At 41.1% G+C, this 24,238-nt stretch overlaps 1 protein-coding gene across 1 annotated transcript in view; it reads left to right on the top strand.

The window, feature by feature from the left end:
• The first annotated feature begins 15,872 nt into the window (after positions 1–15,872).
• Positions 15,873–24,238, top strand: part of PLD5 (phospholipase D family member 5) — a 491,284-nt gene continuing 482,918 nt past the window's right edge. The window contains exon 1 of the mRNA XM_067729472.1: positions 15,873–16,250. Coding sequence (XP_067585573.1) covers positions 16,062–16,250 — 189 coding nt within the window. The 5' untranslated portion in view covers positions 15,873–16,061. The remainder of the gene's footprint in view (positions 16,251–24,238) is intronic.

Here is a 24,238-nt window from a genome sequence, read left to right as displayed (position 1 = left end):
CATAAATAACTTTTATTATGTCGAGATATGTTCCCCCTACACCCAGTTTTGTAAGGATTTTTATCATGAATTGTTGAATTTTATTGATGCTTTTTCTGAATCTATTGAGATGATCATGTGGTTTTCGTCTTTTCTATTATTGATGTGGTGTATCACATTGATTGATTGGTGTATATTGAATCATCCTTGTGATCCTGGAATGATTCCAGCTTGGTCATGGTGTATCTTTTTTATGTGTTGTTGGATTCAGTTTGCTAATATTTTGTTGAGAATTTTTGCATCTATATTCATCAAAGATATTGGCTTGTAATTTTCTTTTCTGGTAGTGTCTTTTGGTTGTGATTTACCCTTTCCTACAGATCCTTACTTCTTTTATATTTAGAGAAGACCTTTCAATATTTTCTTTAGGATAGGTTTAGTATTGTTGTATTTTTTAAGCTTTTGCTTGTTTGAGAAATTCTTTCTCTCTCCTTCTATTCTAAATGATAATCTTGTTGGGTAAGAGTATCCTAGGTTGCAGATTTTTCACTTTCAGGACCTTGAATATATGTTCACACTCCCTTCTGGCTTGCAACATTTCTGTAGAGAAATCAGCTGATAGCCTTATGTGTGTTCCCTTGTAATTAACTCTTCATTTTTCTCTTGGTGACATTAGAACTCTCTCTCTTTTTTTTTTTTTCGGTAAGTGGCCCTCTCACTGTTGTGGCCTCTCCCGTTGCGGAGCACAGGCTCCGGATGCGCAGGCTCAGCCACCATGGCTCACGGGCCTAGCTGCTCCACGGCATGTGGGATCTTCCCAGACCGAGGCACGAACCCGTGTCCCCTGCATCGGCAGGCGGACTCTCAACCACTGCACCACCAGGGAAGCCCCAGAACCCACTCTTTAACTTTTGCAATTTTTATTATAATATGTCTTGGTGTAGGTCTGTTTGGGTTTATCTTGTTTGGGACCCTCTGTGCTTCCTGTATCTGGATATCTGTTTCCTTCCTTAGGTTTGGGTAGTTTTCAGCCATAATTTCTTCAAATACATTTTCAACCCCCTTTTCTCTTTCTTTTCCTTCTGGGAATCCCTATTATGTGTAGATTGTCACGCTTTATATTAACCCATAAGTCTCTTATATTGCTTTCTTTTTTTTCATTTGGCTTTCTGTCTTCTGTTCTGATTGGGTGATTTCCATTATTCTATCTTCCAGATCAGTTATTTGTCTTTCTGCATTATTCATTCTGCTATTCATTGCCTTTAGTTCAGCTTTCATCACTACAAATGAATTTTCTAGTTTTTCTTGGTTCCTCTTTATGGTTTCTAGTTTCTTTTATAATAATCTGTATTTCTGTTGATAGCCTTTCTTAATTCCTTCAATATTTTCATTATCTCCTTTTTGAAGTTGGTATCGATTAGACTGAAGAGGTCTGTTTCATTGTTCTTTCAGGAGAATTCTCTTGATCTTTTGATTGGAAGTGGTTCCTCTGCTTCGTTGTTTTACTTATATTTCTCTTACATTATATTTTATTATATTATTATATTATTATACTATATATATTATATATATATCATCTATATTATATATATTATATTGTATTTATTATATTATTATATTCTCTTATATTTTACTTATATTTCTCTTTCTCTGTGCGTTTAGGAGAAACAATTATCTACTGTGGTATTGCAGGGCTAGTTTTATGTGGGAATGTCCCTACATTCACATGTAGCCTGAATGGGTTTAATATTTTTCGTGTAAAGGCTATTTTTAGTATGGATGCCTGCCACCTCTTTCCTCAGTGAATGTTGGCCATTATCCCCTTGATAAGAGGTGTGACTGGTGTTGTGGTGACCAGACCCTGCACTGGATGTTGAGCAGGGCCTCCTCTTTGCTCTGTGGTTGTCACTGCCCTGTTAGGGGCAGGATCTGCTCCTTAGTTGTTAGAGTAGAAGCCCCCAGATCTGTTTCTGAACTGAGGTGTGAGGTAGGCACGATTGGAGTGCTCCCACTGGGAGAGGAGCCAGTGAGTATTCATCCACCGGAGTTGTTCACTGATGAGTGTGCTCTGTTGAGTCACCTTTCACCCATTGTGCGAGCTCACAAAGTACGCTCTTGTTGGCACTATCCTTGGCCCCACCTCAACCATGGGAATGCCGGCAGTTGGCCCTGGTGCCTCTCAGGTGTCATTTTCACAAGGTCACCAGCACAGATCCACTGAAGTCAGGTGACAGGGCACAGTAGTCCTACACCTGGATCCATTTTGGGAGCTATAGAGGCAGTTCAGACCTTAACCCAGCCCAGTCCCCATGTGCATGCACCCACAAAGCCCACAGCTGCTAAGGCCAGACCAGTCATTGAGAGCACCCATTGTCCTTTTGGATGTCCCACAGGTGTTGAATTTACAAAGCCGGCAGGGGAGGTGTAAATATGTGGCTCACGCAGCCACAGGGAGAGATTTCAGCCCTGCTTCTGAAGTCGCATGGCCCCTGGGGCTCACCTGTTGTTTCAGCCCTGCCTCTTCATGTGGGCAACCCATTGGCAACTGCTCCTGGGGCCTGATGAGGTGGTGGCTGGCACCGAAGTCTGCCTATGAGGCAGCTGAGGTGCACTCTCCCAGAGACTGTGGAGGTGGGAGAAAGAGGTTGTAATGGCAGTCCCACCCCTCTCTTCCCAAGCCACTTAGCTATGATGCTTCCCTTCTATGGCAAGCCCTGGCTTCTTCCACAAACACCCCTGGTTGCAGCTGTACCAGACTCCAGCCCCTTCGGGCTGTGTCCATGCAGCCAATAGAAGCTCTCTCTCTAGGTCTGTCCTCTAAGCTCCGAGTTTCAGCACCTAGTGCCCACCCTCACCAGTGGATGCACATCTCAGGCTGGGATGCGCAGAGTGGTAGCACATACCATCTGTGTAGGTCTCTCTCTGTTCTGCCTGTCACAAACCGGTTGTTGCTCTCTCCTCTTTAGCCTCTGAAGCTCCTTTTCTGTCCCAGATGATCTCCCTGCTGGTGAGGGGGCTTCCCAGGGTACAGGAACATTTCTTCTTTTTCAGCTCCCTCCCAGGGGCACAGGTCTTGTCCTGCTTCCTAATTTTTTCTCTTTTTTTTCCTTTCATCCTACCAGTTACATGGAGATCTTTCTTGTCCTTTCAGGTGTTTGAGGTCTTCTGCTGGTGTTCAGTAGGTGTTCTGTGAGAATTGTTCCATTTTTAGACGTATTTTTGATGTATTTGTGGGAGGAGGTGATTTCACTTCCTACTACTCTGCCATCTTGATTCTCCCCCTTAAGGACTTTTCTAATATATAGAAGATGTTGCCCCAAATCCTCCTTGACTTTACACCTGCTTAAGCCAGAAGACTGGGGTCAATGTCTCAGGTGTTTTTAACACACTGATTCACAATGTGAGAATTGAACTGATTCTCTGCTAAGTCCCAGAGGAATTATTAGAAGTGAATGGAGACTATAAAAACTCAGATACTTCTTAGTAATAGCAATAAGCTCTTGGTATTCAAAGCTATTTAAGCCCCTACGAGTTATTGGATTGACACTCCTTTTAGTATATTTTAAGACTTATATATCTGAACAGGGTTATGATGTTGGTTATACTGCACTGGTATGGACTGTGTAACCTTGTGAATATTGGTTGTCACAGCCAGGGAAAGTACAGAGCAGATCTTAACTCTTCTCAAAATGCAGAGTGAAAGCATGGCCCAGGTGGTTGGGGGCAAATTATCAAGTGAAAAGAACACATAAGTATCTTTGCTCAGGGAGATTGCTCAGGCTCTTTGTCTTCAAAGTGTGACATGTGAAAATAAAGGGAGTGTTATTTTGAAGGGATAGAAATGTAGAAGTACTCAACATATGGATTATGTGGTACCCATCCTAGGCACACCCCTGTTCATCTTATTGCAGAATAGATGGGCTCTCTGTCTTTGTCTGCCTCACCATAAGGGATGCCTGCATGGATGTCACCTTTCGTATGGCATCACACAAGGTTTCTGGGATCAAGCATTCATGGCTAGAAAATGGAAGCATTCCTTGGTGGATTCAAATGAAAAGTGAGAACACAACCAGGTTCATTCCCAAAGGAGACATTGGAGGAGAATGGGGCTGGACTTATATGGTAGCATACATATTTTTGCCACATAAAATCCAAGCTCCTCATTTTGTTAAGCTGAAAACATCACTATCAAAACATTTGGACATAATTTGTTAGAAAAATAGACACTGACACTTTTTTTTTCTGTATTGATTCATAACTGGGTCATAAAAATATGACATTATTAGAGATACATTAAATAAAGATTAGATAGGAATTAATTCCCAAACCCAGTACTAAGTCCAGTAGTTGGCTGGAATGTGATGCTTGCAGGAACTTCTGTCAGGTCTGTGCTTAAGAAGTTTGGGACAATTTTTGACAGCTGGGGTTCATTCTAAGTTAAATAAGTGATGACATGGTCCTACATTCAGCATGGAGCAGTTGGGTCATGCCTTATCATTTATTTTGTCAAGATCCTATTGGTCATGGCATATAACATCAGTCTTGGTAGGGACAGCACTTGGGAGAAAAATCTGCTTGTTGGGGATGTATTTTCCCTAGTTACTCACGATGATATCCGCCTTCCTTCCCTCCTTCCTATGGATGACCTTTAAATACTCCTCCTTGCATTAGAACCAAAGAGGGTTTTCAGGCCCTGGGCAGAAAAGTGAAAGGCAGTCTAATGAGACTGCATGCTAAAGGTTGTCTTAATGTCTCCAAATATCAACAAAGATATTGATTAAGAATAATGCCAAAGGGAGTTCCCTGGTGGCCTAGTGGTTAGGATTCACACTTTCACTGCAGAGGCCCGGGTTCGATCGCTGTTCAGGGAACCATCCTGCATGCTACACAGTGCGGCCAAAACACAAAATAAATAAATGAATAAATAAATAAAAAAGAATTTAAAAAAGAGTAATGCCGGGGCTTCCCTGGTGGCGCAGTGGTTGGGAGTCCGCCTGCCGATGCAGGGGACACGGGTTCGTGCCCCGGTCCGGGAGGATCCCACATGCCGCGGAGCAGCTGGGTCCGTGAGCCACGGCCGCTGGGCCTGCGGGTCTGGAGCCTGTGCTCTGCAACGGGAGAGGCCACAACAGTGAGAGGCCCACGCACCGCAAAAAAAAAAAAAAAAGAGTAATGCCATAGAGGCCAAGGACTCCTAAGGTGCTAGACCAGCCTTGCAACAGCTGACTTCAAAAATGATTCTTCTAGATTAGCCCATCATCTATTTCTAAACTAGATTTGAAAAGGCAGAAAATTCATTGACAGGTTAAAGAAGCCAGGTGGTGAGGATTTATCAGGGAAAGGATGTTTTCTCCAGTCCCCTCAAGCCAAGTGAGGGGTCTTCAGAGAACCAGTTTGGGAACTTGAGAGGTGATCCCTGGGGCTTGGGGGACAATGGACCTAGTACCCAATCCCTTCCTGGGAAAGTCTACAAATGCAAGGTCATGTCTTCCTCTTGAGGAACACAAAGTCAGGGCTACACTGAAAAGTTCTACATGTCTGGAGTGGAGGGACAAGGATGTCTGATTTTATGAGCTAACGGTGGAGGTTTTTCTGGCATCGGTCATCTTCGAACGCTCTGCCCAAGAAGCCTGCTTGGGAGGTGAAATGACCCAGCAGAGGATGGACCTGAGGAAGCCAGGATGGAAGGGAGCTCAGAGGGAAGTTTTAAGCAGCTTCCCTGAGTGTTCATCACCAACGTAAGAACTGCAGGAGAGAGATCCTTAGTGACAAGAAGACCTTCAAAGAACCCTCCAAATTTCACCCATGAGAGGAAAACAATCAGCATTGGTATCTGCTACATGCAAGGAGCATCAGGGCCAGATAACCATCTGGCCAGGAAGATGTTCCTTCCCTCTTACCATTGCTCCCTGTAGTGGAAGCTGTGGTATGCCATAGAGACCCTCTTCAGAAAAGAAAGGCTTATTCCCTCGGCTTTCAGGAGTGCTACCTGAAGATGGCCCTCAGCTGTCAGCTTTCTTTGGGGACTACCTCAGCCGAAGAAAACTACCTTGCCCAAGGTCACAGCTCTTTCCAGGGGGGTAGCCCATACAAAGACTGATCAACATGGGGTACAAATGAATTCCCAGACCCTTATTCCAACTCAGGCCAAGTTGAAGGGCCCCCCAGCTCCAGAGCTCCCCATTGGGTCATCTGAAGCCCTTGTTGGGATTGATTGGCCCCTCCCTTTGCCCCCTCCCTTCCACAGATGTTAATCCCCAAGGCTGTCCTTGCACAATAATCTCCACTTTAGAGTCTGTGTCCTGGGGAACCCAACCTGCAACATTCTTTATTCTAACGCCTGACCGGGAGGGGCCACAAGCAGTGGTTACCAAGTGGTAGAGGAGGTGGAGCAGCCTCCCTACCCAAGAGCAGGTTTCCAGGGAGAGCGGAAGATCTGTCAACTGCATGCAAAACTGGAGTACTGTGATTCTTAAGACTGAATCTTCCTAAAATTAAAAAAAATAAATGATAAAAATAAACTATGAAACATGTTAGAAGTGTCCTCTATGAGCAAGGAAAGAACGGTTCCACAGTCGGAGATTAACAGGGAGAAAGTGCACAGATGCTTTCTACTCATTTAATGATTACAGTAGAATACACGTTAGGAACCCTGGGTTGGATTCCAAGTTCTGTCATTTACTTTTATGTGACCTTGAGCACTTCACTTAACCTCTTGAAGCCACAGTTTCTAGAAAATGAAATGGAGGTAATAGTAAATTACTGTGAGGATTAAATGAGAATGTATACAAAGGTCTTAGCAGAGTGCCTGGCATGGAGAAAACATTCAAACTTACTCCCTTCCTTATATACCCAGAAAAAACAAAAACACTAATTCTAAAAGATACATGCACCCAATGTTCATAGCAGCACTATTTGCAATTGCCAAGATATGAAAGCAACTTCAGAGTCCATCTGTTGATGAATGGCTTAAGAAGATGTGGTATATATATATATATATATACATATGGTGTATATAATATATATATATATATATATGTGGCGTATACACATACACAATGAACTAGTATTGAGCCATAAAAATAATGAAATATTGCCATTTGCAGCAACTTGGATGGACCTAGAGAATGTTATGCTTAGTGAAATAAGTCAGACTGAGAAAGACAAATACTATGTGATATCACTTATATGTGGAATCTAAAAAATATTACAAATTAATGTCTATACAAAACAGAAACAGACTCACAGGCATAGAAAACAAACTTATGGTTACCAAGGGTGGGGGAGGGACAAATTAGGGGCATGAGATTAACAGATACACACTAAATTAGGGGCGTGAGATTAACAGATACACACTATTATATGTAAAATAGATAAGCAACAAGGATTTACTGTATAGCACAGGGAATTATACCCAATAACTTGTAATAACCTATTATGGAATACAATCTGCAAACAAACAAAAAATCCCTGATTCAGTATGCTGTCCACCAGAAACAAATACAATATTGTAAATTAACTATACTTAAAAAAAAAAAAAAACCTTGCTCCCCTCCTGAATAAAGAGCTCCTGTGGTTTTAGAAAGATCCAGGCAAGGATCTTTTGGGATAGGGAGGGTGGGGAAAGTGATGTCTCAGGTTGGGCTCTGTCTTTTCTCACATATGAAGAGTGTGACTGGGTGAATCATAAAGAGAGTTTATATAAATCACATACCATTTTATTTCTCATAATAAAATCATAAATAGAAGCAATGATTCTTTGTAACTCCAGCTGGCTTGTTGTAATTTTGTCTTTTCTGAACTGTTTCATGACAATTTACATTCAATTTACTAGACCCACTAATCAGCAAAATCAGTTTTCCTTCTGTGTTTGCTATGCAGGTTCTTACCTAGCTGCTGATACCTGATTTTGTTAACTTGTTTCCTATCCTCCCCTCCTTTTCTATCTGAGTTCCTGGTCTGGAGATGTGTGAGTCCTTTTGTTTCTCCTGCACACTAAGGGACTCCTTGGCCACGTTTTCTAGTTATAACTTGTTCCTTCCCCGCTGGGTTCACCGGCCTTCCTATTCCTTTGCTGGAATTTATAGCCTCCCTCATCCATCACTTGCAGGTAGATGAACACTGTGATGTCTGATGAGTGTAAGCCAGGGAGCTTTCTTCTTAGAGAACCTAAAAGTTTTGATTGCCTTTCTCTCATACTGTATAAATTGGCTTTGAGATTCTCAAAGCCAATGTATTCTGTCAAGACTTTTGGAAGTGTATATATTCAGGGGTAACTGAGGATTTTAGGAAATACATTACCATAATTCATTTTTTTCTGTCTACAAAATTCTAGTTGAACAATCATTTGGAATAACCCTAAGTATACTAATGGTTTATTATAGTAGAATTATAGTTTATGCATCTATATCTGTAAAATAAATAATTGGGTGACAGTAACAGGATTACAAGGGAGGAAACTGCATGCCCTGTTACTATGATGTTAAGTGTAACATATTCCTTACAAATCCATTCCCAATAAAGAGACTGAAGCCTGCAGAGCTTACCTTTTCATTCTAAAGCTGGGAGTACAACTGAATTATAACCCTCAGTCCAGGTGTGTGTCAGATTCAGCTGGTGAGCTTTCAGAAGATATCCTGAACATGCACCTATTCCACAGTTAACACCTTAGCTACATCAAATAAATTAGTATCTCTCTTCTAATCAGACCTTTTTATTTTAGGTTTAACTCTGTTAAATGACAGTAGGAACCAGCTTCCTACCTACAACCTACTGGATTTTTCCAAACCAAGGCTTCCTAACCTTCTCATCCAAGTTATATACCCCAAACTCTGGGAATGTTTATTCTTCCACAGCATAAAAACTCTGGGAATGTGTATTTTTCAATGCCTCATTGGAAACTACTGATTTAGTACTTTATTTCTTGACATTTGATCATTTCTTAACATTTGATCATAATCTCATGTTACCTGTGGTTTCACTAGAGTTTGTCTATTTTTAAGATTGTAAGTTCATTTACATTAGGGTTTATGATTTCTCCAAATTGTGAATTCTCATGGTGGTTACCAAACCCTAAGTACACACTAGAAATTCAATATATGTTTGTCAAGTTGAAATTCTGAGTTCAATTCAGCAAAGCCAAACTCTATCTCCCTGCTAAGATCATCTGAATGTGTAACCACATTTTCTTTTTAGAATCTTATTTTTTAATTTTTTTAACATCTTTATTGGAATATAATTGCTTTACAATGGTGTGTTAGTTGCTGCCACATAACAAAGTGAATCAGCTATACATATACCTATATCCCCATATCTCCTCCCTCTTGCATCTCCCTCCCACCCTCCCTAACCCACCCCTCTAGGTGGACACAAAGCACCGAGCTGATCTCCCTGTGCTATGAGGCTGCTTCCCACTAGCTATCTATTTTACATTTGGTAGTGTATATATGTCCATGTCACGCTCTCACTTCGTCCCAGCTTACCCTTTCCCCTCCTGTGTCCTCAAGTCCATTCTCTTTGTCTGCGTCTTTATTCCTGTCTTGCCCCTAGGTTCTTCATAACCATTTTTTTTAAGATTCCATATATATGTGTTAGCATACGGTATTTGTTTTTCTTTTTCTGACTTACTTCGCTCTGTATGACAGACTCTAGGTCCATCCACCTCACTGCAAATAACTCAATTTCGTTTCTTTTTATGGATGAGTAATATTGTATTGTATATATGTGCCACATCTTCTTTAACCATTCTTCTGTTGATGGACACTTAGGTTGCTTCCATGTCCAGGCTATTGTAAATAGAGCTGCAATGAACATTGTGGTACATGACTCTTTTTGAATTCTGGTTTTCTCAGGATATATGCCCAGTTGTGGGATCACTGGGTCATATGGTGGTTCTATTTTTAGTTTTTTAAGGAACCTCCATACTGTTTTGGGTCATTTTCTCCAGTTCATCCTTCTTCTGGTTCCCGTATACCTGTAGCTGTGTTATAACATTGACCTGTCTGCTTCTCCAACCAGATGAAGCTTAACTAATTTTTAATGTTGTTTTGTTTTATCTTGTGCCTCCATGGCCTAGCACACATAAATTGCTAAAATGAATGCAATTTTGGAAAGAACTGGGGTGACTTGAGCATAACTAGAATAGAAATCTTCAAAGAGGGAAATGAAAGATATTTAATGTGCACTGTCCCTCTTTGTATATCACTTTAATAGTTTTTACGACTTGAAACCAATCCATCAGACTGACATGTTGACAGGCAGTCTTGGTTCATGACAGATTAACTAATTCTTCATCTATTACTTATTCTCTGCCTACATTTAACAAAGTCATTTGCAAAAAAACAAAGATTAGAAAGATAACATCATTAAAACAAGGGCAAAGAACTAGAACCACATAATAAGGAGTGGGAGAAGGATATCACGGGCTTAGAAAACCTAAGACCAACAAAAACTCCAGCAACTGAGCACAAAATTTAGCTCCAACCTGTCTGAATTTCATTGTTGGGTACTGAATATGTTACATTTTACCTTCAAAAGATATTGCATAATGTACAGAAGCTATCAACAGTGCTTGGACAAGCATTGAGATGGTACACATCAGCATATATTTGTTTAAGTGATTTACTACAGAAAAAAACTACTCTAATTGCCAGGAATACTGAATATCTACAAAGTCAGTAAATTCCTTTTTAGCACAGATGAACAAGTGGGGGAATGTCAGAGGTGTCTAAATACTTTTATGACATTTACTAATTCTATATTATTGATGTCAATAACAATGGGTTCCTAAAAAGAACAAAAAGTAAAAGAAAGCTATGATCACTACCAGGGTGGAATAAAATTATAAGAAACCATACAAAGTACATTCTTCATGGGTGCCCAGATTCAGTAAATATACATCATTCTCACATCACTTTATTTAAGGTTAGATTTTAGTTTTGAGATTCTAGGAATGAGTGAGAATTATGGTGTAACTTACATTATGATCAGATATTTCCTTGTTTACTGTTGAGTTGGACATACTTTATACTGGATACCATAAGAGACATATAGAAGACTGTCCCAGGTACTTATAACTGAATTTAGACTGTCAGGGTGATCTTGAAATGTTAATTCACTGTTCAATCGCTGTAGGCACGAAGGCCAAATGAAGTGGCAATTTAAGCAATTATCTGATTGATTTAACGCATCCACACTATGAATTAGGATAATTCAGACTTTTTTTCCTCCCAGAAGCTTTTAGTTGTACTAAGCATCCAGTTAACCTTTTCGACTATCCTCTTTACTTTTTTCTCAGTATAGACATTGGCTAATTCTTTGTGACACAGCCAATCAGACGTGTTGATATGATTTATCTGTCCAGTGCTCACTGCAAAGGTCAACTTTGTGATTAAACCATAGCAACTTGACAGATCCAATTAGGCAAAGCATTTTGATTAAGTCTCACTATTGGTTGGTTTTCAACTGAGTTGGCAATAGAACCAATGTTTTTAACCCTCAGAAATATCAGAGGTATCTGATTTGGTTCTCCTTGTGTGAATAAGATGTGAGCCTCTAACAGTATAAACTCATTCTACTAGGGTCTCATCCTGGAGGCTAGTCAACTTCTCCCACTACTCACCAGCTTCTTTCCAGCTCACTCTGGGGCTCTCAGCTCAGCAGAGATGCCAGGAGCCCAAGCAAGACCAGACAGGTTTGTGTTGTGAGACGGTATTGAGAGTTGAGCCACCCTTGAGTTTCAGCCATAGTGTTGTCTCTTGTTAGCTGTGTCTCTTGGGCAAGTTAATCTTCCTGAGTCTTTGTTTCCTCATCTGAAACATGGGAATGGTTATGTTTACTTTGCAGGGTTTTTGTGAGAAACAAATGATATAATACCTTTGATGACAGTGACCAGCAAAGTAGGCACTGAAAAAAAAATGAGAACTGTTAGTCTAAAATAAGTTTGTATGCAGATAAATACACTTTGTTAATAATTTAACTTAACATTTAAAAAATCCTCATTGTCATTTTATAACTAATCAATAACAACTACATGGCTAATTACATGGGGGTGGGTTGGGGGGGAGGAGAATACGTGGAGCACTGAGGATTTTTAGGGCCCTGAAAATATTCTGTGACACTATAATGATGGATAATGTCTTTATATATTTGTCCAAACTCATAGAATGTACAATACCAAGAGCAAACCCTAAGGTAAACTATGGACTTTGGGTGATTACGATGTATCAATGTAGCTTCATCAGCTATAACAAATGTACCATTCTAATGAGTGATGTTGATAATGAGGGAGGCTGTACATGTGCAGAGCAGGTAGATACGGGAAATTTCTGGATTTTCCCCTAAATTTTGCTAAGAACCTAAAACTGCTCTAAAAAATAAAGTCTTTTTTAAAAAAGTGATGCAATCTTAAGCTGCTGGATCAACTTGACAACAAAGAATAGAGTATCTCTTGGGTCAATGTTTTAATATGATCCTTCATAGTGTGAGGGTAATTAGTGAGGACATAATGCACACTACCAAGGAAGGTCTAATTATTGAAATGATTTTTTTCATCAGTAATAAACCTTTAATAAAACCTGGTAATACTTAGTAAAAATAAACACATAAAAAATAAAACGTTAAGTACTAAGGAGTATTCACTTGAGATATTTTGATCTTATGTGGTTAAAAAAAAATCCTTTATTTAGAGTCAATGAACACAGCTTGTAGACCAGATTCTGATTTATTAGATACATGGCTTTGAGCAGGTCATTTAATCTCCATGAGCTTCAGTTTCCTCCTTTCAAAAAACGGAGATGTTAGCAATTACCAAGACTACTTTCAGATAATTTTTCCATGAAGTAAACATGATAAAGGGAAAGAAAACATGCTACAAATGTAAATATTATGGAAATGTAACGTATTATTATTATGAAAGGCTTAATAAAATACTCTGTTACGTCTTGATAATTTCAGCCTACTCTAGCCTTAATTCAGACAATGTTAACAATTTCTGGCCAATGGTATCTAAATCTAAGTTTGAAATCAATAGATGTTGATGGCTCACATATGTTTTACTTGAAAATTCTATACAGTTTGAAAGTATTATGTAAAATACCAGTAGTGACTTTACCAATACCAAATAAAGTATTTATAACATAAATATAAACGTTAATGAGACGCAAATTTGTTGCTGAGTGCAGTGTCTATGATTAATTAGAAGCAATCAAGGTTAATTGATAAATTGCCAATGAAAATGAATAACATCATTAGAATAACATAAAGAACATTCCTGTGCCTTGATGTTCTAATAACAATAACATAGCACTCTATACTTTATATGGTGTTTTCTTATGTATTATATAATTTTATCCCTGTAGCAATCATTTGAGGTAGTAATGATTAATCTCCATTTATTAGATAAACTTGAAGCCTACTGAAATCAAATGAAAATCATTTAGCACTGTAAAGGATCAGGTGTGGTCCCGGTTCCCAAAGAAGCCAATGTACTAATAGGATAGATAATCATAACATCTATGCTGCCTTAAGAACATATAAGAGCTATGAAAATGTATAGGCAAAAGTGCTATGGGAGTTAATTACAAATTCAATAATATTTATACATTTCAATAATATTTTTTAGTGTAAGATTATCATATTGTAATTGGCCACCTTCAGAAATACTATTTTCTCTACAACAGTTTGAACTGAGTTCAGTTTCATGTAAAATTCTCTTTTGAAGGTCCACCAGAAAATTCCATATGAATGTCATAATCAATGAGTTTGGACAGGGATCCAAGAGAGAAAAAAACAATATGATTGCACCCAGGTTTATTTAAAATTGTTGAATCCATTTTGATGTCTGGCACTGTACACTAAATAGATGAAATGTGAAACAGTACAAAATCTATGCTTTGCCTGATATTTTTGATCATAAAAAATTATCTATGAATTGATTATAATGCTCAATTCAGTAGTTTGCCTGTAACACATATACTACCAGTCTATTCCTTTAAAAAATAATGGTAGTAGTATCTACAGTGTTTTCCCCTAAACAGGTATAGTAAAGAAAAAAAAAATCTATTCAATATGAAAACCTGACTTGATATGGAAACCATTTGTTTAAATTCTACTACAGTGGAACATTTCATTAGTACTCTGAATTGGAAATCTGTCACTTGCCAAGGTTTGGCTATACCACATGACCTACAGTGTAATCTTATAGAGCAAAAAGCAGAGGTAGCCTTTGCAGAAGGGCAGTCTGGTTTTTCTAACACCAATATTACAAAAGATATATATATATACATATATATGTATATATATGTATATATATATACTTGTAATCATTTAAATTGTATGTTTATACTTTAAAAAGCAAAAGCAGTGAAAGCTAAATTGTAATAGCAAAATGTGAGAGAAAAGACAGTGGAATGTATAGCGTTAGCAGCCTTTTAATCATGGTTCAGATCCTTGCTTTGAAGTGTGATTCATGCCTGAGTCTCAGTTCCTTCCCTCACCAGGAAAATGGGGTGAATAACCTGTGTCTTGCAAAATAACTGTGAGATTTAGAGATAACCCACACACTGGGGTACACATTACACAATGCAATTCAGCTCCTAAGAGAACCGATTTAGAATAACCAAGAATTGTGTGTGTTGTTTATATGTAGTTGCTTCATCCTCAAATTGACTGCTCATAGGATTCTATTTCAACTATTATTACAATACCATCCTCTCATATGGAGACTTTAAAAGGGTATGATGCACAATCCTTGCCCTCACAGAACTTCATCAAATTCCAACCCAGGAATGTCTTTCTTTGAAACTATAATGCAAGGTGGACAGTTCTGGGGAACAGTTCTGCCAAGGGCTAGAGAGTTCAGTTTACCATCTGTGGCTCCCTTTAAACACTCCATTACACTTCTCTAGCTTTCAAACATTTAACAAGCTTTTAAATGGACCTGAGAAATCCTTAACACTAGTTGTTATTCAGCGTTTTGGAAAACCAAAGAATGTCTTGAAAAACGTTGATTTCAAAAATAGAAAAAGATAAAGAGATTTAATTATTAATATGCCGCCTTATTTCTAAAAAATCGTCGAGGGAGCCTGTCTTAAGTCTGGGCCTGGGAGGGAAAGCCCGGGTAAAAAGCTTTGGGGATGTAAAACCTGGCCCTGGGAGCCCGGAATCAAGAAGAGAACCGCACGGTTCTCGGGCCCCAGAGCCTTCAGAACGGAGTGGAGGCGGAGTATTTGCAGCAGGGGTCCGGAATCGCCCTCCCAGGATCCGAGGGGCTAGGCTGCTAGGAGCTACGCTCCGCCGCTGGGCTACCGCACCGGGAGGGTCTGCATCACTACACCCTCCAAAGGAAATCGTGCCAGGCTCAAGACACTCGTCCTTGGGGCCATTTTCTGGGGTTGCTGGACACCCTCTGTTCGGAGTCCCCCAGGGTGGGACAAATGGGCTCCTGAGGCTGGAAGTTACTGAACTTTGAGAAAGAGGGGAGGCAGAGGTCGGAGGCGGCGAGTGGGGGAAAGGCGGGGTGATGCCAAGGAGGGAGGGGGCACGGAGACAGCGCCGACTTCTCCAGCTGCTCTTCGCTTTCAAGTAAAAATGCGAGGGGACGACTCGGAGCCCGGCTGAGGAAAGGCTGCGGAAGGCAGGTCCGCCGCTCGGCCACCGCTGGCCTAGGCGCGCGGGGAGGGGCGGCGGTCGGACTCGCAGCCCTCTGCCTCCTCACTGCGCCAACCTGCAGGCGCGCGCCGCCCCTCCCCCCTCCCGCCGCCCCTCCCACTCCCACTCCCCCGCCCCCTTCCGCCGCACTCAGCCGGGGGCCGGCGTGCTGAGCGCCCACCCGGGACCGCAGCCGCCCGCACCTTGCGCCTACGCCTAGCTCGCGGCCTCCCTCCTGCCCCATCTTTCTCCTCTCCCTCCTCCCCTCCTTTCCTTCTCCTCCCCCTCCCTCCCCGTCCGCTTCACCCCGCCCTGCCCGCGCTCGGCTCCCCGCGCCCTGCCCGCGCCCGCTCGCTCCTCCCTCAGCCCCGGCCGGCTTCTCGCACGCCCATCCCGAGCTCGCTGCGCGCCGGCCGCCGCCTGGTCATGTCAGCATGGAGATCCGGCAGCACGAGTGGCTCTCGGCCTCCCCCCACGAGGGCTTTGAGCAGATGAGGCTGAAAAGCCGCCCCAAGGAGCCCTCGCCGAGCCTGACCCGAGTGGGCGCGAACTTCTACAGCAGCGTCAAGCAGCAGGACTACAGCGCCAGCGTCTGGCTCCGGAGGAAAGACAAGCTGGAGCACGTAAGCGCGGCTCGCTGCCCCGACCGCGGCCCTGCACCTGCCACACGCGCGCCCCTGGGCCGGGCGCGGGGAGCCCGCCGGCGGCCCGGCTTGGGGCCGGGGCGTCCGGGTCCTACGCCCGTCCGGGGCCTCTCCGGCACTTTCCTGCCGGGAAGGAGCGGGCTGCGGAGAGGGGAGGGGCGGGACGGGGCGGGGTTGTTCCCTTACGCACTGCCTGGCCCCGCACACCTCGACCTCTCCGGGCTTCCACTGCGGGCGGGGAGGGGGGTCGTTCGCAGTGCGTTTGTGGGGTGAGCAATAAGGGGAACTGCCCCAGCGTGGCTCCAAGGAGCCGGTGTTGCACGGTAGTGGGCTTCAGAGGGGCGTTTGCTCGCGTCTTTGGGGCTATTTTACCCGGTCCAGAACTAACATGAACAAATCCGTAAAGTTGTCGCCGCTGGAATCCAGCCTGTGTCCGCGCAAGATCCATTCGAGTTTTCTGCAGCGTATCCTCTGGGATGAGCAGGTGGCGGTCCTCTCTACTTGCGCCCAGCTAGGGAGGGGTTTGCACATTGCAAGGAGAAACAGAGAAAGGAAGAGCAGGTCGCCCTGCTCCCGGGACTCGCCGCTGGAGGGTGGGGTCTGGCGAGCGGGGACCCCGTCTCCCAAAGAGTGCGTGTTTCGCCGGAAACGTTATTGGCGCTGGGGCCGAGCCCCTAGGCTCGCCATTCAGGAGAGAAAAAGTCCCTGTAAAACGGCGTTTAGTGGATTCACAGTATCAAATCTGACCCATCAGCATCTCCTTAACCAAATGTTAACATGAAACTAAGAGAGTTATCTCGAGGGCAGTACAGCTGGCTACAGAGAAAATGCCGTTTCTTTCTGCGGAGCTGCATAATCCAAATTGAGTCTGTTAATGGAATGTGGAGGTTTCCTTGTATTTGGGTCACATCGCCAATTATGATAGAAAGAACTTCTGGAACTCACACATCTACCGCCGCAAGGACCTACCCCTCCCCCGTCTCCTCCGCCCCCCACCCCCTACTCCGCGCGCTTCTCTTCTCTTGGGCATTTCAGCAGCAACTAGCTTCCCAGGAGGAAGAGGGCAAAGGAGTATTTCTCTTACCCAGTCTGAAAGGAAGGTCTTTGCCTTTTCTTTTAGGGCCTGATCAAGTCCGAAAGTGCAGGTTTAAAGATTTGAATTGGGGTGCATGCTGTCTTGTGTGTAGAGACAATATCAAATGGATGCCTCAGATCCTTAAGACTATGGAAGTAACTGAAGGAGATTTCTAGGATGCAAGTTGTTTGAAAGGCAGCAGTGTCTGTTTAAAAATGCAGGCTCCACAATTAGCGAAGGAACCTGTGGTTATTAAAGAGGGGCAAATAGCATCTTCCTGTAATTTGGATCCTGATGTCGTTTTATGAGTACTAGGGAGAATGGTCTGCCCTTAGGATGGTGATAGAGTATGTCTTCATTTCAGTGTCACTCTGAATATGTGTTCATTTGCAGCTTGTGCTTTTAGCTGGTCTAGTTCCTTTATTTTCTTACTGAAAATCAATACTGCCAGCTTTTACGACTATGTCTCCTTGAGTCACAGACATTGCACACATTATACTTAAATGGTTTCTCACTTTTAGATTTTCACTGAAAGTATTAAGTCATACAGGGTGGGCCACGGCAGCCTCACCTTTGTGGATGAGTATAGGATGCTCAGTGCCTGCTGAGGGTTAGAGACCAAGGAAAGTGAGATCTGGTTGTTTGCACATAAGGATCTATGCTTTCTTCTTCACTCAGATGCTCCAAAATAGAACCTTGTACTTATTTTTTGAAAAATTACCTCTTTTGTTATTTAAATCAAAGTAACAGTTTTGTTTGCTTTCTCAAATACATATCATGAAACATATTCTGTTCTGATATTTTCCTGTACACTTGCTTTCAGTTAGAAAGGGGGCTTTGCTTCCAGTGACATTTTTTTGTGATATTCTCTTGCCCCTTTGAAACATCTACAAACACTTTAGTGAAATAATATTTATGAAAGTGCTATGGAAAATTAAATTAGCATAACAATGTAATTTTATTTTCATTCAAGCTCATCTGTCCTATGTTGTCTACACTACGATGTTTCAAGTAGTTTGATGTTAATTTCTAATTAGATATTTAAAATCTAAAAACCCATAACAAATATAACCCAGTATGTTATTGCCACACAAAGCATGAAAATATAATGTTGACTTTATGATAGACAACATTCTGAACACATGTGACACCTTCAGATTTAGATGTTGCAGAGATTAGGATGAGTGTATCATGTGAAATTCAAAGGTGATATATGGTAGTTTGACCCCTTTGATCTGTCTAATCAAATGGATGACTACCATTTTTATTATGTTAAAAAATGAATAATTATAATGGAGATCATATGCATGAGAACAGCCTACTGTTATTTTGCTCATGCTTTAAAAGCCAATCCAGTATTAAGGCCATAAATAAATTATGGCTTCAAATGGTACGCATATTCAGTCATCCCAATAACGGAGTGTGGACTCTGTCCAGACTTCAGAGGCATTGCTTAATCTGAAAGTCAATAACACAATGTAAAGTGACAGCTAGAGAATATATTTCCAATCAATTTGCTAAAAATGAGAATAGTTTACCTCTCCTTTTCTAGTTTAAAGGCTGCAGGACAAATCCCCAGATTGGACCAGAGAAAAGTGACAGAAATTGAATGATTAAGGATTGGAATACATTCAACCCATCTTTAAATTTTTTTTAACATCTTTATTGGAGTATAATCGCTTTACAATGGTGTGTTAGTTTCTGCTTTACAACAAAATGAATCAGTTATATATATATACATATGTTTCCATATCTCTTCCCTCTTGCGTCACCCTCCCTATCCCACCCCTCTAGGTGGTCACAAAGCCCCGAGCTGATCTCCCTGTGCTATGCGGCTGCTTCCCACTAGCTATCTACCTTATGTTTGGTAGGGTATATATGTCCATGCCACTCTCTCACTTTGTCACTGCTTACCCTTCCCCCTCCCCATATCCTCAAGTCCATTCTCTAGTAGGTCTCCTGTTGTTGGTTGGTTGATACTTAAGATGAATACCCATTAAGAATAAATGTATGTGAGGGAATTCTCCCATTCTTAAGTCATGATTAGAAGATACAAGGAAGTTATGTTTATACCGTGAATTCTAGATTTTGAACTCTACTTGTAAATTTCTGGAAAAAGTAAAATTTCTGGGCCCTGCGTAGAATGTTGTCTTATTAGCTGCAAATAGTGTCTTGGTTCTTAGAATCTTTCGCCTCCTGTTCAGCCTCATAACGCCAATGGCTTTAGAAGGCATTAGGTTTGGGAAACAATGGAAGTCTTATTCTCTGTAGGATCCCATATTTACTTTAGGTATAATGTAAAAGTGAAGGTTATGATCTAGCAAAGAAGAGGAGCATGGGGCCACTTTTTCAACTCTAACCCACTCTGCTCTGTCAGCCCTCCCTGGGGCTGGATCACTTTGAGAGTCACCATTTAATACAGTTTGGCTATCCCAGAGGACGGTGTAACATTAGGCTGGTGTCCTTTGGTGGTATATGCCTTGATTGACTTTTTTTTTTTTCCACAGAGTTAGAGAGTTGCAGTGGCTACTCCGCTAAGTCGCCTGGCCTGATGTCAGTTGTGTGTGTAGAAGTTCCTGATGCTGTTTATGGAGATGGGGGTGTCTTATTTTCTCTCCTGCGTGTTCAGTTAGCTTTTGCCACAGCGTGGTTAAGAGTGGGGCTCTGGTTAGATAGGCCTGGGCGAAGGACCCACAGTCACCAGGATGTACATTCACAGTCCTCCATAAGGAGTTGCAGGTTTACTGGGTGATTCAAGGAGACAGTCCATGCCTATACTCCAGTGATGCACAATCCCCTTATGGCAGGGGCTCAGTAAGTACTACAAAATAAATTTTTCTTCACTCTTCTCACTTGTGCAGGTTGGCAGGTGTCTTAGTTCAATCTGCTGTAACAGACTGGGTGGCTTTTAAACATTTATTTCTCACAGTTCTGGAAGCTGGGAAGTCCAAGATCAAGGCACAGGCAGATTTGGTGTCTGGTAGGGCCTGCTTCCTGGTTCATAGATAGCCGTCTTTTTGCTGAGTCCTCACGTGGTGGTGGTGGTGGTGGTGGTGGTGGTGGTGATGGTGATGGGGGAGCTCTCTGAAGACTATCTTGTTCATGTGGACTCCAGCCTTATTACCTGATCACCTCTCAAAGGCCCCACCTCCAAATGCCAGCCTATTGAGGATTGGATTTCAACACGTGAATTCGGCTGGGGTGGAGGGGGGCATAAGCATCCAGATATCCAGTCCATAGCAGCAGGATATTTTCCACATCTTAGTTGCCTGGCCTGCTGGGAGCTCCATCCTGATACTTGTTTTCATGATTGTCAAGTCAGCTGAAGGGAAGCTGGTGAATCATGTGATGCCTTTCAGTACTTCTACCCAGAAGTGGTGCATCTATTTGACTCTTGATAGTTGGCCAAAGAAAGTTTCCTGGCCAAGGCTTTCTTGAAAGGGGTGAGGAAGGTGCATTCAACCAACACCCAAAAGAAGGAGAAAGAGAACATCCATGACTAGCTCATAAGGATGACCATGAGACATAAAACTCTTAGCACAGCATATGGCCCGTGCTCAGTGCTCAACACACAATACCTATAGGTATAATTGCTGCTCAGCTGTTGCCTGGCTGAGCCTGCACTCTCCACCCAAAGAGCTTCCAGATTTCATATTTGAGATCAGCCTGCCGGAATTATAGTTCTGGACCCAGAAGTGTATGGGTCTTCTTGTCAGCAAGGCCAGGTCACCATTCCTGGCCTGTTAAGTTGCCTCTTTGCCTGACTTCTGGTCCATTTTCTGGGGGCTTCTTTCCTGGGCCAGTGGGCCCCTGTTTGTTCCCTGCCTGGCCATTCTGAGGCTGACTTTTGTTCTCACTCTCTCTGTGGGCTCTGCTAGTGGAGACCAACTCCTTGCCCTGTCCCCAACTTCTGCTTTCCTTCCCAGCTTTGCGCTGGTGGTGATATTTATCTGCATGGTGGCTCAGAAAGCCTATTTAAAATGGAAAGAGAAAGCAGAAGAGAGAAACTGTAAAGAGTAGAAGACAGAATCCTTAATGTGCACACTTGTAGTGAGCCCTAGTGTCTTGCTTGGTTTAGTAAGTGCCTCACTAAAAAAAAAAAAAATTGTCTTCTCTAAGTGTGAATTTTCACACTTAAATAGAGTTTATGTTACCAGTGAATAGTAGATAAATGCCAAGTGCACACTTGCCTCCTGGAATAAATTATTCACATGATGAGCAAAGAAGAATAAATGGATTGGAGCAAACTTGGTCACCGTGGTCTAGGCTCATATTATGTAATGTTATTTATGTCCCACAGAGCAGATTCATGAAAGTAATTATACTCCACAGAGCAGATCAGTAAAGCACCAAAAGACAAAGTTCAACCTAAGGGAATGCATCTTTAAAATGTACCATTAAAAATCAACCAACTAACCAACGAAACAAACAAATGAACAAGGAGAAAATATCCTTTTTTATGTTTATGTATTTTTGGCCAGACTGGATAATTTTAGTCTGGCAAACATTTAAGAACATTAACATTTACCAGGATTATTTACTGTGACTTTAGATAAACAGAATAGGCTGAGGCAGAATTCTCTGCCTCTCTAACCCATGCGTCAAGAAATGAAAGTCTAGATGTCTCTTGAGTGTGTTCTAATGCATCAGTGTTGTGTCCATTATTGTATTTGTCATTACTTTAGGTGGCATATATTTATTCTACTAATGGACAGTGGGTTGACACTTCAGTTTGTTTTGAAGAAACTTTGACTTCTTTGAACTCTGTTGGGTATGGCTTATTGAGTTATTTTAACATAATCACTGTCAGTGATATATTAAATATATTTAACTTGAGAAGCTCAAGACTACTGAAGCTAAGATTCCTTTTTTCTTCCCTTCTTACATGTAATAGCCATTACCTATTTCCTCTGGCTAGTTTCTCTGAAAGTTTTCACTTCTCCTCACAGATTTCTGTATCTGTCTCAGGTTTAAGCCTATGTAACAGTTTCCAGTTCTTCTGTTCTGGCTCTAAAGGTCAAGAAATCTGATGAATCTTTTGAATTTCTGGAACAAGACAGTAACTATAATATGTTATGTTCTTGTACTGAATTGACTGATAGATGGCATAGTTAGGCAGAGAGAGAATTTGTGGTAAAGTAGCAACCCAGAGATGTTGCTTCAAGTGTATGTGTTGGGGACATTTAAAGTTACTGATTGTCTCAAATTCATACCTACAGAAATTGTGCTGTGAGAGTACAACATAAATGTTGAGTTACAGTTGAAATGCCACACAGTGGTTGTGAAGAGACAGACCTTTTTACCAAAAACGTATGTTTAAATTTTTCTCAGAAACAGAGACAAAAGAGCCCAGTTTCTAAAATCACAAATCAAGCTGTTAAGCAGGGCTTATGAAGCAGAATGAAGAACATGGGAAACTTTCCCAGGTGTACTTATGTACTTTGGAAAATCTCACTGATGCCGAACATATGAAGTGGGCCCAAGCTGGACTACCTGACTGGGTATCATGGGACTGGATGTCATGGCAATTGGGTGATAAATATGGTTTTTTATCCTCTAAAGTAGATGGTGAAACTTGTGAACATATTCTTTTTCTGAATTGAGCTATAATTGTGCTCCTGCCAATAAGTTGTTAGGGCTCTTACAGTTATAACATGAGGAATTAAATTGAGAAAATGGGACTCATTGAAGTAAAGAAAGCGCTAACTGACACACTCATCATCAACAGATATTTATTTAGAGTGACTTTTATGTGAAAGACACTTTGTTAGGAGATTATGAGGACTTTCATTCAACAAGCATTTATGTGATGTATACTGTGTTCCAAACAGTAGAGAGTATACAAAGACCAAAGCAAGTCTTTGCCCTCTCTCAAGATGCTTACAATTTTATAAATGTAGTTATAATATGATTACAGTGTTATGAATAATACAGAAAAATACAAAGTAGCATAAAACCCTGTCTTCAAAGGACTTGTTTAGACAAGGATAAAATAGGTAATGAATCCTGTCGTATATTGATTACATATTGTAACAAAGTTAAATTTATCCCAGTAATACAAAGTTGATATAAAATTCAAAAGTCAGTGTAATTTATCACATTAACAGAATGAAAGTAAACCCATATCTCAATAAATGAAGTAAAAGCGTTTGATGAAATTCTATACTTAGGCATGGTAAAATTCTCAACAAACTGGAAATAAAAGGAAACTTCATTATTCTGATAAAGAGTTTCTTTAAAAAGAATCATAGTTAATGGTGAAATATTTAAAAATATCTCCCTGGATAGTGAGGCATAGATGTCCGTCATCATCACTTCTGTTCACCATTGTACAGGAGGTCATAACAAATGCAGTAAGGCAAGAGTAAGAATTCAAAGGAAATAGTAAAATTGTCATTAGCAGATGACATTATTTTGTACATCTGAACAACATAAACTACAGATAACACTTAATGAATTAATAATGTCACTGGATTTATCATAGCCACTGGATACAAAGTTACTATACAAAATTAAATTATGAAAAAACAATTCCAAAATAAAACTAAAAACTTACCATCTACATTAGCATAAAAATATCAAATACTTAAGGAGATTGATAAGACTTCTTTTTAATTTTCTCCCAGATTGATCTATAGAGTAGATACAATTCCAATTAAAATCCCAACAAGTTTGTATATGTTGAAAAGTGATTCTAAAATTTGTATGAAAATGCAAAAGGCCAAGAATAGAGAAGACAATCTTGATGAAGAACAACTTAGTCGACTGTTTCCAGATAGCAAATCTAGATTAATTAAAGCAATGTGGTATCGGTGTAAGGATAATTGAATAGATCAATCAACAGAAAGTGCAGAAACAGACCTGTGTATATGTTATTATTGACAGGTTCTTG

Source organism: Pseudorca crassidens, chromosome 2 (genome assembly GCF_039906515.1).
Source record: "Pseudorca crassidens isolate mPseCra1 chromosome 2, mPseCra1.hap1, whole genome shotgun sequence".
Classification (NCBI taxonomy): Eukaryota; Metazoa; Chordata; class Mammalia; order Artiodactyla; family Delphinidae; genus Pseudorca; species Pseudorca crassidens.
Note: the sequence above shows the minus strand (reverse complement) of the source record. Positions and strands in the feature narration are given on the sequence as shown.